Source organism: Pseudonaja textilis, chromosome Z (genome assembly GCF_049901715.1).
Source record: "Pseudonaja textilis isolate UNSWEBS1 chromosome Z, rPseTex1.2, whole genome shotgun sequence".
In the NCBI taxonomy this organism is placed as follows: Eukaryota; Metazoa; Chordata; class Lepidosauria; order Squamata; family Elapidae; genus Pseudonaja; species Pseudonaja textilis.
In genome coordinates, this window is record NC_142008.1 from 35,791,216 (window position 1) to 35,809,502 (window position 18,287).

General features: G+C 38.3%; 1 protein-coding gene across 2 annotated transcripts in view; it reads left to right on the forward strand.

The window, feature by feature from the left end:
- Window positions 1–211: 211 nt before the first annotated feature.
- Window positions 212–18,287, forward strand: part of ITGB8 (integrin subunit beta 8) — a 41,020-nt gene continuing 22,944 nt past the window's right edge. Inside the window, exons 1-3 of one of the 2 annotated variants that reach the window (XM_026706381.2) lie at window positions 212–1,082; window positions 14,131–14,216; window positions 15,043–15,214. In XM_026706381.2, coding sequence (XP_026562166.1) covers window positions 782–1,082; window positions 14,131–14,216; window positions 15,043–15,214 — 559 coding nt within the window. In that variant the 5' untranslated portion in view covers window positions 212–781. The remainder of the gene's footprint in view (window positions 1,083–14,130; window positions 14,217–15,042; window positions 15,215–18,287) is intronic. The other variant, XM_026706382.2, reaches the window with a different exon arrangement.

Consider the following 18,287-nt stretch of genomic DNA (forward strand, 5'->3'; position numbering starts at 1 on the left):
CAATTGTCCCTTGTACTGAGGTGCACTTCTTGAGTGCTGATTGGTTGATCCAACTTCTGGTCTGTTTGAGCGCCCCCTAGCCGAAACGTTTAACATTTGCAGGCGTAATATACGAAACAGCTATGCAACCAGTCTCGGAACGACAGACGCACACATTCGCTGACGGGCAATGACGGAAAGGTCTAATCTGGGCTTTAGGCGGCTCTCAAAGAGCGGAGCGTGGGTTGATTGTCAAGCGGCAACGGAGAGGAGGGCGGAGAGAGTGGCTCGCGCCTTTGCAGCCCAGAATGGAACAATAGAGGCAGGGGCGAGAGCCTGAGCGCTGCTACGAAACAAAGAGCGGCTGAAGACACTTCCACGCCCCGCTCTCCACCCACTCTCCGTCTTCCCTTTCTCACGTCTCTCCGGTTTTGCTCTAACCTGCTGGAAGGGAAGAGGGCAGCCGGGAGCCCCACCGACATCAAACGAGCCTTTCGATGCCCATCCACCCGCGCCATTCTTCTACAATTTCCCCAACAGACAAGAGAGACCTTGGGAAAGATATGCATTCGTTCTTCCCCTTCCTTTCTTCTTTCTAATTCCTCTGCTGCGAACTTGCTTTTGGTTGCCAGAACAGCGGACTTCGGAGAACGGGCGGACAAAAGGCTTTTGTCAACAGCTGCTTTGCAGGCAGCATCTAAGAAAGTTAAGCAGATGGGGAGTTTCTCTGGAGAAGCAGGGCGCCGCTTCTGCCGCCCCCGTTCTGCGATTTCGGCCGAGGGATGGCCCAGCTCGCCCTAACATGCGGCCGCGCTGCCCTTCCGGCTCCGCTGCTTCCTACCTGCGTCTCGGTGGGGTTGGGGGTACTTCATCCCCCTGCCGCCTCCCCCGTGGTCTCTACAGGGTTAGAGACTCAGCGACGAGCTTCTGCGCCGAGTCTGTGCTCGATCTCCGAGGAAAACAAAACTGCATTATGTGGATCTCACTCCTGGCTTTCCTAACGGTCGGGCTCCTCTCGCTGCAGAAATGCCAGCGGCATCCCGGCCCGGTCCTGGGAATGAGTCGCCTGCTGGCGGTGATTGTACCAGGCTCCGGGCAGCGCTGTAAGTTTCTTTTTCCCATCCCGAATCGCATCATGTTTTCCTTCCCTTTCTCCCGTCTTCTCTGCCACCCCGTCCTCACTTAATCCTTGAGATGCACTTGACTGGCTGCTTGCAGTTGTATCCGCGTCAGCCTAGTTATAGCATACTGGGATTTGTTCCAACCGCATAAGATCGAGCTTTAGTTAAATTGAACCCGAGAATCCCAAATCTAAGTTTTCTTAGAGTGTAGCTGTAATATAAAGTTACAGTTATATGAATTTATACCAGCATTGTCTCTTTTATACACTTCTAAAGGAGTTTAATATAAACAAGGAAGAAGTGCCTGATCTAAAGTAAATCGAATTTGAGACAGGAACTTTATACCCTTCTAATACATTCTTTGGAAAGTAATCCTGAATAATGTTGGGCGTTTTGATTTTGGGGTCCTAGCAGCTGCTTATCCTGACTTTGGAGAGAGACATTGGCAGTGATTTTATTTTTTATTTTTTGCCTGAAGAGTTGAATAGGATCTCCTGCTTGAAGGGGTTGGACTTGAAAACACCAAGGTCCCTTCCAACTTCTGATGTTATTTGTTCTGTGTTCAAGAAACCTTTCAAATGTATATAAATTCTGTTACCAGGATTTAAGACACAACCCTTACACATGGTCAGAAACATTGATTCAGCTGGTTCAGTACTGGATGTTCATGTACTGATAGCAGTTTGGCAGATTTCAGAAGGCCTTTCTCAGTCTTGCTTGTAGATACAACATCTGAAATTTAGACTTTTGGAAAATAAACAACATGATGTATCCCTGAGTTTAACTATTTACTTTTCCACATAGGTTATGAGTTTATGCATGAGTTTTACTATTTACAGTTCAGGTTTCCATATGCATGAATGAAAAACTGTAGGGTGTTATCACTACTTTTTCAAAGTATGTCTGTATTAACTTTGGATAATAACTGTCCTAGATGATTAAATTATTTTTGCGTACTATTGCTGTTCAGTTCCATTGGTTATAATATCTCTTCCCCCTGAATCCATTGAATAAGGGCAATCAAATTGCAGGAGATTATGCTTGACAGGTCTTCCCTGGTCCATGGAGTCCAGGATTTTGGGATAGTTGAATAAAAAATATGGTTTGTTCAACTTCTCTATTTTAAAAACTATGCTAGACTGTGGGATGCTATTGGTTCATGAAGAATATATGGGTAATTGAATGTTGCACTGAGTAAAACTTCAAATGAATTATAAACAGGACAAGAATGTTAGATTTTCTCCATAGATGTATTAATTACCTAAATAAAATCTGACTAATTGTTTCACTCTCCCCAAACTTTCCATGAAATAATAGTAATGAAAGAGTTTCAATAGAAGAATGGGTAGAAATCTTTAGAAACAATTGAAACTTCAAGAAAATAACCTATGTAGAAAAAATATTTCTCCTATTCCTCCTCCTTATAAAATTGTTTCACTAGCCTTCAGTCCTCATGTACCACTAACTACATTATGTGATATATCTCATTTGGTGATCAGCACAAGGACATACATGAACCTTGGTTACTTCGTCAGCACTATTAATTCCAAATTAATTCTACTAATTCTACTAACTACTAATTCCAAATTCTTTTCTGAAATATTCTATGGTATATTTTTAAAGAAACTATTGGACTTGGGGTTTTTTGAAAAAGAGAAACCATATTTAAAATCTTACCCTGTTGGGAACTCCTTAAGATAGTTCTAGTTTGATACCTTTTCTTAATTATAATTTCTATTCTGTGAACTGGCACTACAGTGGAAGTTTAAATCCCACTCTTCAGATAAAAAATAAATATTTGGATTTGGCAGGAAGACACTTACATGGAAGAAACCAAAACATTCCTGCATATTTAGAGTTGTCCAATTAGATCTGTAAGATGTTGGTCTATTTGCTAATTCCCTTACTGTGTAATAAACTTTTTCTAACCTGATGTTGTCCAGAAGTGTTGGATTACCACTCAGAATTTCTAGTCAGAATTGGAATCCTAACACATCTGGAATACTTACATTAAAAAATCATGTTTTCAAATGAGACTGGATATTAGGAATGTATCTTATTTTATTTATCTTATTTGTGTTCTGAGCCATCTAATATAGCACTTAAGTTAAAAATACATAAAATTAAATGTCATTAAAATTGTGCTTTTATTTGCATCAGCTTCCTATTTGATCAAGAAGGACTCAGCGGAAACTGAAATTCAAAGACTAATTACCATTAAGCTTAGTTTGATATTTGAATTCAATGCTATAATATCTATTTCCCTGAAATAAAGACTCAATTTCCTAAATAATTTATCTATGAAATAAAATTTTCTGGGAACATGATGTTTTCTTATCTAAACTTTTTTTAGCGAGAGAGCGGAATTGTTTTAAATGTAGAAGCATCATCCTTTCTGATAAACATCTATATTATTCCATACCTAAATACCATGGAGAGTATGCTTTAACTATGACATACATCATGCTATCTAAAAATGGGATCTGTATACAGATTACACCATTATGACATGTGGATTCCAGATTAATTTATTCATTACATGTGCAAATATTCTTGAAACACCAAATTAATCTAATTTGGAAATTGAAGTTAAAGTTTTTATTATGGATGTAGTAAATATCATGTTCCATTTCTTGATTTAAAACATAACAATATTTGTTGGAGGATATTTCTTTTCATCTAGCTTATACACCAAGTTTCTGCCTGGAGTCAATTAAAATATTCATGCTGGAACAAGTATGTTGTTACATATTTGACAAGTTAATAGCTCATATTGGACATAACAATAAACAAAGGTTTATGGAAGCAGTCTTTGGCTTCTATTCTGTCCCTCCCTTTTCTCCTTCCAGTGTAACTCTGGGAGGGAATTTGGGAATGTTTGCTTCTGATTTCAATTAATCAGAATTACATAGTGTGCCTCAACTGTAAACTGTGATCTACTTTATGGCCTGATCTATCCTCAAAAACTAAAGCCAGCCTCCTTTTGCTAATCCAAATTAAGACAAATTGCAGTTTGACTAGGTTCATTCAGATATAATATTTAATTATGTTTAATCAAATATGGAAGTAACCATTGAACTTGCTTTCCTACTGTTATTCCACAGAAGAGGAATGTGAAAGGCCCAAATTCACTGTTTTTTGAGCTGTTACAAATAGTAACTTTTATTATTAAGAATTAAAGATAATAGATCATTTGCCCAAAATGTAATTCTGTGCCTCTCTGTTTTTATATAATGCCTACTTTTTTAAATTTAAATTCAGTCTGAAGGAAATGTAAAAACAAACTCATTTTAAACCAGATTTAATTATAAAAACTAGATCTGATTTTGGTATCTTTATCTATTCCACTCAAAAGGAATGGAAAACTGTTCTGAATCAGAGGTGGTATTCAACTGGTTCACACAGGTTCGGGAGAACTGGTAGTGGTGATTTGGTGTGGGTCGCCTGTAAGGATGACCCCTGGCTGGCCATGCCCCCCACCCGGTTGCTCACTTTACCCGGTTGCTCTTCTAGCTTTCTCTACCATGTGGTGGTCATGGCGCAACTTGGGCGGATGTCCCAGGGCTGCTGCACATGCGCACTGCCTATGCAACTGCTACACATACAGTGTGCATGTGCAGGAGTCCTAGGACATCCGCCCACCTGCCCACCCTCCCAGAGCACGTTTTCTTCCTTCTCCTGGTGGACACGTCTCCTCCAGTCCAGCCTGACCAGCCCGCAGGTGGCTGAGCGGATATCCCGGTGCATCTTGCCCCCCCTTGTTGCAAGATGCCTGCAACTGCTGTGTGCTTTTTTTGGTGCGGCTGCAGTGCAGCAGCCGCACCGGAAAAAGCACGCCCTGTTCTATGTGCCGGGCCTGGCAAGTCCAAGCAGCCGGCACATAGAACAGGGTGGTGCCAGACCGTTGGAGAAGCGGAGCAGAGCCGGATGTCAGTAGCCACCTCTTTCGCAGCACAAAAAGCCTCCCCGAATCAGACGGCTGATTTCCTCTTTCTCTGCCTATTTGTTCAGTATGGCTGAAGAGGAGGAGACCAGCTGGCCAATTCGGGGACGAATTATGTGCTGAAAGAGGTAGCTAGAGACTGAAAAAGAGTCACCTCCAGTAGTGGTCCCTTTGGCTGGCTGTTCTCCTTCCTGGCCATACAAAACAAGCAGGTGGAGAAAGATGAGACCAGCCATCCGATTCGGGGAGGATGCGTGCGCTGAAAGAGGCAGCTGGAGACCGAAAAAGAGTTGCCTCCAGCAGCGGCTCCTTTGGCTGGCTGGTATTCTCCTTGGCCATACAAAACAAACAAGTGGAAAAAGAGAAGACCAGCTGGTTGATTCGGGGAAGCTTTCTGTGCTGTGAAAGAGGCAGCTACTGATCTCCGGCTCTGCTCTGCTCTGCTTCTCCAACAGTCTGGCGCAGCCCAATTCTGTGTGTGGGTTGCTCAGACTTGCCAGGCCCAGCACATAAAACAGGGTGTGCTTTTTTCAGTGTGGCTGCTGGACTGCAGCCGCATCGAAAAAAGCGTGCAGCAGCTGCAGGCATCTTGCAACAAGGGGGCAAGAAGCCCCAGGACATGTCATCATCTCCTGGCTGGCCAGGCGAAGAGGAAGCAACTGGCAGGAGAAGGAAGAGGTGCAACTGGCAGGAGAAGGAAGAAAGCGTGCTCCTGGAGGGCAGGTGGCGGGCAGGTGGGTGGATGTCCTGGGACCACTTAAAGGTTGACTTTAAGAGCGCCCCCATGGAAGAAATCAAGAACAGAGCAAATGTAGTGGCAGCGGGGGTGATGGGCGTGTGCATCCCTTTACAAGGAATGTGAAGGGAGGCAGACACCCCGCCTGTAAGGAAAAGAGAAGGTGCTGAAGCCCTGGCTATCACCCGGCAGGGGACCTCAGAGGGACCTGTTGCTCCCACTGCTGCTACTTTTGCTCTCGTTCTTGGCTTCTTCCATGGGGGCGCTCTTAAAGTTGATCTTTAAGAGCTGGAAGACATTTTGTTAGATCGCCCCCAACTCATTATTGGGAGAGGTGTAGCCCCTGAATTCACAAGAAGTCTTGGGCAAAGTCTTCTGACTTTTAAAACACATCCACACAATGTCTGCCTCCCTTCACGCTCCTTGTGTATGCCGGGAGCCCCTAACCGTAGCAAGAGAGAGCGAAGTTGACTGCTATGAGACAAGCGCCTTGGCTTCCCCTATTGCTCCTCACAGTTGCCCTGAGCCAGTGCAGTACTTTACTTGGGCAGCCAGATGGCCGCAGCATTGCCCACAGCAGCAACAAGCAGCACCACCACAACGAGATACAAATTTATCTCCGAGGGGCTTCTGGCAAAAAACAAAACAAAATTCAGCAGCATCAGTTATGTGGCTGAGCGGGCGTGGCCAACTCAACGTCACTTGCAGCAAGGTGTCGCACCACCTTACTGAGTTGGCCACACCCACGCAATCACATGACTACCAAGCCACGCCCACCAAACAAGCTACACCCACAGAACTGGTAGTAAAAAATTTTGAATCCCACCACTGTTCTGAATGGCTAATTAATGACATGTAATACCGACTTTCTTGTAAAGGAGGAAGTAAGACAGAGGATACTTGTGATGCTTAAATGCAGCTTTTGTAGTAGATTCTCCATTTCAATGGCATGTCATCCATTTTAAATCAGCTGGAACCATATCTGTATTTTTAAAGCCCAATTTTTTTTAAATTTTGAAATATATTTGTTAATCTTGAAGGCTTTTATTATGGAAACATGTTTATAAAAATAGCTCATTATGTTTCCTCTGTTCAAAATTTAATTTACATAGAATGTAATTAGGGCCTACTGCAAGCAGACAAGAAGCTTTGATCACACTTATCATTCAGTCTTTCTCTATTAAGTCCTTAACTACTAAAGGTATAAAGTTATTGTGCATTACTATTTTTAGCACAGATTGGATTCATGCTATGCAAGTATACTAGCAATACTCTAGTGGAGAGTCCATTTCCATCAAAGTGCTCCTTATGTAAAAGTAAAATATCTAAAAGTAAGTTTTATCATGTTTTAAGTTGGCATCGTGATCTTGCTACATTGCTTCTATATGACAACAAAAACCATTCTTAGACATGAACAAGTATTTGTTAACAATGAAAGTCTTGCCTCTCCTTCTTCAAAGTAGCAGCTTGCTTGGCTTTCTAAATTCACTTATTCATAAGGACTAGTTTTGAAGTGTACCAATGTCAGTGAGAAGTTAGCAAATTTATGGTTATCATTTCAGCCAGTTCTTTTAGTTACTCTTGCTAACATAAACAAAACAGGGTACTTAATTTATGAAAAGAAACACGATGTGAAAGTGGACCTCAAATCTGGCAATTCTTAGGAAAAAGTTTAGAATGTTGATAAGCTACAACAGTTTTATAGCGCAGTGACAAAGAATCTCTTGTTCTGTGACTTTCACCAAATGGTAACTTAGCTCAGCCAAACGAAACAAATATCCAGTATTGGGATGAAAACATAGGTGAATGCCCAAAATCATTTTTCACAGCAACTTGAAGGTTATCAAATGAATATATTTTAAAAGCAAGAACAAAAATAATTGTCTGATGTTAACTACATTAACTTAGAATTTGGGAATGATCTTCTTTGGCAATTGTAATGATTCAAAGCTTACTAGAATCTTTTTAGAAATGTTTAATGTAAGAAAAAATGTGTACAGTAAGCAAAAATATGCCCAGTTATAAGAAAAATAGGAAAATTTAGAAGATTCAAAATCTATGTAGATTACACAGAAGAACTACGAAAAAAAGGAGATAATACGTTAGAAGGGAATGGGCTTACCCTGTCTAGGGAAATATCTTCCAATTAGTCATCCTGCCCTTTTATCTGCTATTATTTCCATTTTCTGATTTAGTTGAATTAGAAGAAGAAAAAATAAATGTTACAATAATGAAAACTTTCACAAGATTACAATAATAAGTGCTGTAAAAGGAAATGTAGAATTTAGGGCAATAGAGGATGCTTGCCTGCAGGAGTGGGATTCAGCCGATGTTACTACCGGTTTAGTAATTACATTTTGCGCATGTGTAATACAACGAAAGCTGTGCCTCCCAGACAGCTGATAAGCGCTGCATGCGGGTGTGCAGCATTTGAAAAAAGCCTTTTTTACTGATTTTTCAGCCTCAGCTGTGCCACACAAAGCAGCTGAGGTTGAAAAAGCAGAAAATAAAGGTTAGGTAAGAGCCTGGGAGGGCGAGTGGGCCAAACAGCAGCAGACACATAACCAATTCTGTGTCTGCTGCTCTTTAGAGCTACTGGTTCTATAGAGCCAGGCAGAACCAGTAGCATCCCACCCCTGCTTGCATGTAAATCTGTTTTCAGGTTTGATCACTGATAATGGGGAGTTTATTGGCATTTCATCCATTCTTGGGAGAAAGACAGAACCTTGTCTGCCGCACAGCCCTTTTCAATGTATCTTTTAAATCTTTCCAAGGTCGGTGGATTATAGCATTTTCATGATCTTTGAAAAGTTTCACCTAGTGATCATTTGAGGTTTTCTGGTTTGTTTGTTTTTTGCATAGAAGAGTCAATGCCAATATATTTTTTAAATCTGGATTATGAATAGCAATAGCACTTAGACTTATATACCTTTTCACAATGCTTTGCAGCTCTCTCTAAGAATTTTACAGAGTCAGCATATTGCCCAACAATTTGGGTCCTCATTTTACTGACCTTGCAAGGATGGAAGGCTGAATCAACCTTGAGCCTGTGAGATTCAAACTGCCACATTGCAGGCAGCTGGCAGAAGTAGCCTACAGTACTACAGTACTGCATTCCGACCACTGTGCCGCTACAGCTCATAAAAATGCATTAGGGTGTTATTCCTGAGAGATAGTCTAGACAAGAAACACAATGAGGAGTACTACTTTATCATTGTCGTAAGGTTAAATTAACAGAATCTTGCAAAACTGAAAATATTTCTCTTCTGCTTCCCTTTTACTCTCTGGAAAATGAAGGAAGTCCCTTCTAAAACATTTCCTATGCCATTCCTACTTTTGTGGGCTGAGATAGCTTTTACAAGCTGGTTATTTCATCTGTGACTTTTTCTTTTGTCTGCCAAGGTCATCCCCACATGCTGTGACATAGAAGAGCATGACAAATAATGAACTGTTTGTCTTTATTAATAGTTCAATTATTTGAATACACACCTTTTGGTTATGCTTGGATATAATTTGAGGCACAGTTTGGTGGTTAGAGAGTTAGCTATCTAATCACCATTTTTTCCCAGGATTTGTCCAAAAGAGAAATAAGAGTCATTTGTCTATTATTTTCAGGTAAATGTAGTTGTCAAAATTTGAACATGACGGTACAGTTTTGACAATGATTTAAGCCAATGACCCAGGACCATGAACCACATTTTTTAAGCTGGTTTATTCAGACATAAGATGCAAGTACTTTCAGTTCTGAAATGAAGAATTCATTTACTCAAGTTAATTTAATTTAATTAATTAATTTTCACCACCTTATTTTCACCTCCCACACCTTCCTCCTCTTATTTTCACCAGCACAATCATCCTGGGGGGGTTGAATTGGCATGAGAAAGTTTGATTGGCTAAGGCAGGACTTGAACTCAAGTTCCCACTTTCTAATCTGGTGCCTTTAACCGTTAGACCAAACTGGAACTCTTTTTATATCAAGCATTTTTACCTCAAATACTTTTTATCTTTAAAATAAATAGATCATATGTGCATTGCAGTCAAGTTATTACAGATAAATATGAAAATGGGCTAGTTTGGGCACAGTCAGCAGACCTTTTCAATAAAACAAATTGCAGAGAGTTTAAGAAAGTTTCTGGAAGTAATAGGATAGGTAGGGGTTTGGAGGTCATTACACGTGTTTACCATAGTGTAAAAGAGCACCAACAGTTAAGTGGAATGCGGTTTCTCCCTAGTTCTCAGCAGCACTTACAGAAAACTTTGCCAATGATTCCCTCAAAGGTTTCTCAACGGGCATAGTCAAGAAGGAAATCATTGTGATAGTCCTGTTGATTCTTTAAAGGGTATAATACCGCCTACAATAGTGTTAGATTTATGTAAATGAGGATATCATGTGACATGGAAGTCAACAATTGATGAATTCAAGTGCATATTAGCTCAGAGTCTAATATGAATAAGCAGGACTGGTTTTTTGGGAAGGTTTTTTTTTTTTTTTGCTACACTCAGAAGGCAGAACATATTCTAGACCTGCTAGGAAACTCAAACTTCAAATTCATTGCTACTTTCGAACTCATTGTTGCCATTCAAGCAAGACAGAAAAAAAATAATGTTCAAGAATTGTATAGGTGAATGAAGTGTTACATGAATGATTTCAGTTTATAATTTCTTAAACTTAAAATTTCAAGAGAAAGATTCAGGTACATGACAAAAGCTTATAATAATCCTGAAGGAAAACAAAATGGATTAAACATTTCAAGAATGTTTTAAAGATGAATAATAATTAAATTTTCAAGTTTGAAAAATATATATATCAGATTCACTTTAATACTAGGACTTTGCTGAAAGATGAATCTTGAATGGCAACATTCATTTTATCAGGAGGAAACATGAGATGTGCATTTGGGTGAAAATAGTATCTTTTGAATTATGTTTGTTGGTGAAGCATAGTTTTTAATGAGACACTAATTCCACATGTATACAGATGATTGAAAAGAATCAGGAATCAGGAAATTTTTCAGAAGTAAAATTAATGTGAATGAATCTCTCCATCGTATTTGATCAAAATAAACTAAGCACACATTAGCACAAATGAAAACATTTAAATATAATGCAAATTACACGAGACTCAAACAAAAAGCATTTTAAGTTTGTTTAAAAATAAATGGAAAGCATTTTTTGCAGGGTATTTCTTAGTGTGGCTTGATAGACAAAACTGCTATTCATTTTTATGCATAATTCTAATTTTGCTGAGAAATTATACTCATTGTCATACTTAATACATTTGATATGAGTTGCAGATTGTCCAGTACAGTTGTTTTAGTATCTTTAAGGCTTCCTGGGATAAGAGTAATCTGTAAGATATTGAGGTAGGCAAACATTTAATTCCAGAACTGTCTGCTTTTTAGACAGCTCTACCTCCTTGTTTCTTCACCACTGCTCCTTATATAGGATTTGATTTTGATCAAATGCCTTACTGCTGATTGAATAACCATGCCCTGGTCTTAGATAACGGACTGATTTTAAGAGATCTAATTATAATGTCAGAGTGTCTGTAATTAATTTTCAGAATAAAGAATTTGATTTGAATATTCTGCGGCTTGCACAGTATATATGTCATAATCTAAAGCAGGTCTACATTGAATTTTATCTTGGCCAAGTAATACATTCCCTATCCTTATCCCCTACAGTATTCATTCTTGCAGTGCCTAGCCTATTAAGTCTTATTTAGGGGAATGAAATGTAAGTCTCCTAGAATGCATAAGATGATATACAGTTTGACATTGCACAACTAGCTATGCCTGAGGGTTAAATACATACTGTACATATGACTGTTTAATGTATGGGAGCCAAAATGTGGCTTCTCTTGCTTTAAAAGACCTATTGATACATATTCATAATTAAACTAGAGCCAGTAGAAGCTTGCCCCTTGATTTATTTTTTTTATATAACATAGATATTCAATTCTTCCAGTGTTGCTTGGTAGATTTTATTATGTTAATAAAATAGTAAAAAAAATCAATACTGAACATTTCCAGCTTTATTATGAGGTTTAGAAAAAAAAGAAAGAATTCTAATTCTTTAGAAGCAGACTGGCAGAAATATATTTTCTGAATGAATATATCTACAAATAATATTTCTATAAGAAATTATTGGAACATATTGTTAGACAAACAGATTTTAATGGTATTTTTTAAAATTATGTAACCCTAATTCATATTTGTCTCCTTGCAACACTTATTTATGATCTTAAAACAAATATGGTTCATGAAGGCCACCTGTCTTCTGTAGGTATGCAGTAGTTGACTTGTTATTAGACTCTGAGATATTAATAACAAAATTTAGTTGGACAAAAGCTTTATTAGTAATTTTTTTCTACTATTAAAACTTGCACAGTTTCAGAAGGCCAAAAAATTCAGCAGAGGGCAATAACAAAACCATATGCCATTGTCACCTGTATGAAGCATATAAAAAAAAAACAATATCAAAGTAAGACTATAGCTACAGTATACTTTAATGATATAGACTGTAATAATAGAATCTTGAAAATCTTCTTATGTTTTATCTTCCATTCCCTTATATACCTATGGAGTCAGAGAGCAGGAAACCTGAGTCTAAAATATAATCTACAATTCTTAAATAGGGCTGGGATAAACTCCTTTTGGGGATTTTGGACAGTGAATGCCCTTTACTGGGAAGATCTGCCTTCCCAACTGTGGGCTTGGTGGAAAAAAACATTAGAAAGTATTGGCCAACGTTTTGGGAGGGCAACAATATGGGGAACATGAATAGCAATCATACTAAGTTAAATGGACTAATTGTTTGAGAATGATTTATGTTACTGATATACTTTGCCCTATAATATGTCTCCAGATACATTTAATTAATAATGATCTAATTTTTGGTGAACTGCATAAAGTTGGTGACAGATAATGCTAAGTGACTTTTTTAAAGTTTTTAATTGTATGCTAGAAACAATGCAGCATGTAAACTGAAGTAAAAAGTAAACATTATGTAACATGATTATCTTTCAAATATGAATTTGAATAAACAGACTGAAATGAAGATTTAGAAACATTTAAACCATCAGATTCTTCAGTTCTTGTAATCGAGTTATCAGCATATGGCTTAAGGCCAGCTCTTTGCCATGTGGTTTTAAGTAGGTATAACCAAAATAAATTTTGGAAGGGTGTCCTGGCTCTGTTTTGGCCTGCCCTAATTTCAAAATTGTTTTTAATACTGACATTCATTTTTTAATGAAAAGAGCCATTGAAATTTTGGTTTATTCCTTTCATTTACTGTTTGGTCACGTTGCTGAAAAAGAGACTATCATTTATAACAAAATGTTACAATTTCTGTTGTAAAAGTTGAAATAAATGCCTTTTAATTTTAATTTTCTATGGATGTATGCTCGCTATATTGAAACTCTGCAAAGTGACTGAACACAAAACAGATTATATTTCAATGGCTGTCTTCCAGTATCCTCTGACAAAGGGATGAAAATAGTTGATGGCATGCTGTCCTTTAGTAGAGTACAAACCTCTAACAACATATCAAATATACAAGGGATATGGTTTGGAAATAAGCGGTAGTAGTCACAGTTATGTGGCCAAATTAGAGCAGCTTTTTAATCTGAAACATAAATGCTTCATTTATAGCAAATGATAGTTAAGATTTAATGTAAGAAAAGTTGACAGGTAATAGATGTGATAGTAATGTTAGATAGTGGTTGATTTTTTATGAAATATGTATCCCATGCCTTCTTCAGCTTGTCAGTTTGACAAGTATATTGAAAAAGGTATAATTGTAGCAGAATTGCCATAAATGAGGGAACCAAACTGCACGTAGCTACTGGATGAATCAGAATAAGTGACATATGGCATTCTAGCTGTTGATCAAAAATGCTCATCATCCTTAGGAAGCCTGAATGCTGGAGATTTTAATTTAATAGCTTTTCTAGTGCTAAACATTGCTTATCCCTGGCGTGAGGATAAAGAAGAAAGTCCAATCTCCAAAAAAAATCACAAAGATATTACTACCCAGTCACCAAAATTGTTCTGATGTCTTTACTTGCTTGGTTTCTTTTCAAAAAGAGTGAAAACTTTACTTCAAATTTAAAATTTCTAAGACTTTCTACTAACAACTCATCATGAATGTCCTTCATTGTTTATTATGATTGCATCACTTTCTATTTTAGTTAAGACCAGAATGCTGATAATATTGTCTTCATGCTTTCCAGAAGAGCTGCCTATTTCTAAAATAAAAGACATCATAAGTACAAGGATTAACGTTTTATAAATTATGCCTTGGTCTTCCAAAGGTTTGCGATTAGTTTAATAGTTTATTTCTTTTTGTAGCAGACAGCAGATGTGTCATATCAAATGCAGCAACATGTACTGCCTGTCTTGCAGTGGGTCCTGAATGTGGTTGGTGTGTTGAAGAGGTAAACAGTTTCTTTTTATTAGTCAACTGTTACTTATTTATTTACCTTTCCTTTTCTACCTATGCAGAAGTAGGATTTTGCAACACTTCAATTTTGACAGAACAGTACTTGGGAAATTCCTGGGATTTCTCACACTTAGCAAATTCCAGTTACCGGGAGTCAACACTGACTTGAAGGCATACACACATACACAAAAATACATAAAACTGACTCATGGAGTCAGCAAGATAATTTAATGTGAGATGGACAGCAAGATAATTTAAAAAGTGAAATAAATAAAAATATCTTCTCTGCTGCTTCATCTAATAAAGCTCTTCATTAAAGTAAGGAGCTATCTTGAGTCAATGGACAGATAGCGGCCAGTAGGTTTTAGTTGCCTCTATATTCCTACAAGTACCTAAACCTTTGGCAGAGCAACATGTAGGAATAAGCTTCCTTGTATCTCTTAATTAAAAAAATAGTTTGAAATAATAATGTTTAGTGCTTTCCCCAACAGATAAGAGGGAAATAATTTTTATCTCTTTAATGAGATACTTGTACTTGGTATTGTTATGTATTTTACCGTTACTACTGATGCTGATTTCTTATAAAATAACCTGAATACTGTATGTGCTTTATTCTCACCTGCATCCAGTTTGATTGCAATATGCAGCACTATTTCACCTGTCTTCAAAAACAGTGTATTATAAATGGTTTAATTATGTTGGCGTTATTGTTAGTTTGGGATAATAACTTTTTGTTTATATGATATTATATTTTCTGGAAATGGAAGTTCTCCCCTTCTTATACTTTTATTATGTATTTTGCTTTCCCTTCATTCAAACAGGATTTTATGGCCGGAACAAAGTTGAAACAAAGATGTGACATAGTTTTACATTTAATCCAAAGAGGCTGCAAGCCAGATTTCATAGAAAGTCCTAAAGTTGATGTAATAGTGCCCAACAATGAGGCTAATATTCAAGTTATACCAGGAGAAGCTTCAGTGCACCTGCGTCCAGGTTTGTATATAAGAAATATTTTTTTAATATTAAAAACTACATTTTGCCTTTGGCACAATCTAGGAGACTGAAGATAAAGGAACTTGGATAAAGATTCTAACATGGTTTTCTATAATCAACAATAGGTTCTGAAGATTCACTTAGTTTTGAGAAAACACATGAAAAGATTCTAACTTATTCAAAAGCTACAACTGCATAATCTTTTGGATACACTAATTCAGTTAGTTGTGGGACATGGTTTAAAATTACTTACAACAATTGGTTCCAATAATTTTTAATGTCCTTGCCATCTTCTTAAATATCTTATGAGCCTGGCTGCCGCAATTATCCACTGTCTTAATTTCTACTAACTGTTCATCAAAATTGGATAATTAAAGTGAATCACTCTATATTTAGTTACTCCTCTCTACATCCAAATTCTGTAAATGACACTTTATTTACATTTCCTATATTTCTTAGGTAGATTTTGTTTTCTTAAATTGAAGATAGGAATATTCTTCCAGGTGTGAAACCTGACTCTGACTCTAGTATGCATCTTCCCTTCTCATGCATGAATGCCTGTGCATGAATGCATGTATGTACACACACACACACACACACACACACACAATACGTACAAAGTGGACATCAACCAGTAAACATTATACTTCACTTCTACTGCACAATGCCTGTCATTCATTCAGTGCTGGCTGAAAACTAGCCTTGATGTATTGCCAGGAGCAAAATATTCCAGCTGCTCTGCAAACTTGGAAACTACCCTGCCCCCCTGGTCTTTCATCCCCCCTCATTGGTTGGAACCTGCATTTCTCCTATGCCTTGCTTTTTTCCTGGGATCACTGACAAGCTTACTCTGCTCCCCATTTCCAATTTTGTTTCACACTCACTTGATAGCAAACTCTTAAAAAAGGATCTGCATTCTGCAGGTGATGGGGACAAATTGAAAGCAAAATAGGCTAAATTTACAATGCATTGGGAACAGCTCGCAAATTCAATATGGCATAGCAAAGTTTCCTGTTATACATACATACATATTTAGATATGATTTAAGTGTTTTAATAGATTCTTCTTTTCTCTTAAGCATCTAGGTCCGTGATGGCAAACCTATGGCACGCGTGCCGGAAGTGGCACGCAGGGCCATTTCTGCCGGTACATGAGAGGTCGCCTGGAAGAGTCCTACTGCGCATGCGCGCGCGCCCCCCACCAGCCAGCTGATTGTCGGGTATCTGCTGCGCATGCATGGGGGGAGATGCATGTGTGGGAGACGCGCATGCATGCGCAGGAAGCAGAGCATGCAGGGAGGTCGTGTGCGCATGTGCAGAGGCACATGGCGGGGGGTCACAAGTGCACGCGCAGGGGCAGAGGGAGCGCGTGCATTTCATCATGGGTGCAGGCACGCAAGCGCGTGCACGCAAGCGCACACACTTTCGGCACGTGACGTGGAAAAGGTTAGCCATCACTGATCTAGGTCAATGGTCCCCAACCTTTGCAGCTTGGCAGCCTGGTTGGGAGGGGAACCACGCCGCTTAAGTGGCGGGCCTGTGCATGCATGTGCACAACTTGATGTGTATAAATGCACATGTAGCTCAACTTGCATACATTGAACTGTTCAAGCATGTGCATACATGTCGGCCTGCTGCTTACACAAGTCAAGCTGCACACTTGACTGCCGGCTTGCCACTTACATGGTTCCAGATAGGCCTTGGCCTGGGAGTTGGGGACCCTTTAAGTAGGATTAGATGATTTATTTATGCCTTCTGAACAATCACTTGATGGGATGTTCATTAATATGAGACTGAGTAATATCTGCACTGTATTTGAACTAGGAAGGATAGTCAGAAAAAGCAATCAATGATCAATCACTTGGATGAGGCAGTGGGCAGAAGAAATTTGAATGAGCATCCCAGTAAGGTTACATGTTGTAATGCATTTTGTAACTATAGGATGCATATGAGAATATTTGAAGCACATTGGAGGCAATATATTTTCAGAATTGAATACAGATTTGTTTGTTGCAATAACTTACTCTTGTTCACGTTAAGTGTAAGTAGATATAAGCTTGTTTTAATGCAAAATGGGTGCTAAGGTATGTTAATACAGACAAGAATAGAAATCATAGTTTGTTTGAAATGCTCTTAGTTTGGAAATTTAGACATTTGATTTGATGATTTAAAATTAAGGAAAACAAAAGCTCCATTCTAACAAGCTAATTCAGTTTGTGGGTATTATCTAGAAGTTTGAGAGCTAGTGAACTTTGTTTGTAAAAAAATATAAAGTTAACATGAACATTAACATATTGAATTCTGGTTTGTTCAGAAATCTAGCTCTAAAAATCTAGATGTATGAACCATATAAAGAATTTGCTTTGTGCTATTTTGTAACTAGCAGAATTAACTTGCCAAACTTATACCTCGTCCCTAATCCTTCATAAGTGAAGGGGAATTTCAGACTGTTATTCATCTGCCTAAAGTTTCTCTACCCAAATATTATTGTTTTCAACATCAACACAATTCATCATTCACCTAATGCATTGTACCAAAACTCCTCATTCTTCTTGGTAAATTAACTTGCTTACAATAATGTTTTTAAAGTTGATGATTCCAGCTGCACTGAAAGGCTAAGTTTTAGTTTTACCTATGATCAATGAAAGTATAATATAATACATTTATATTTACAAGCCTAACTTGAAAAACTTTGTGTTTCATAACTATAGTATTTCAGTGGGTACCACCTTGCAAGATTAGTATTGACTCATATGGAATTGACTACAGTATAAATCTAATAAATACATAAAATGGCATTGTGCGTTGCATTGGATGTATGCTGAGCCCCTTTTCCATATCTGACACTTATTATCGGTACCTCTATTAATGGTCCATTCTTTTAGAATCCTTTACTTCAGGGGTCTCCAACCCTGGTCCGTGGACCGGCACTAATCCATGGCATGCGAGAAACTGGGCCTCACAAACAAGTGAAGCCTTATCCACAGGATGTAGGCAGCATACAAAATCATAGCTCCTCTCTCTACAGAACTGGTACCTGGTGCCCAAAAGGTTGGGGGGCCACTGGGCAGACA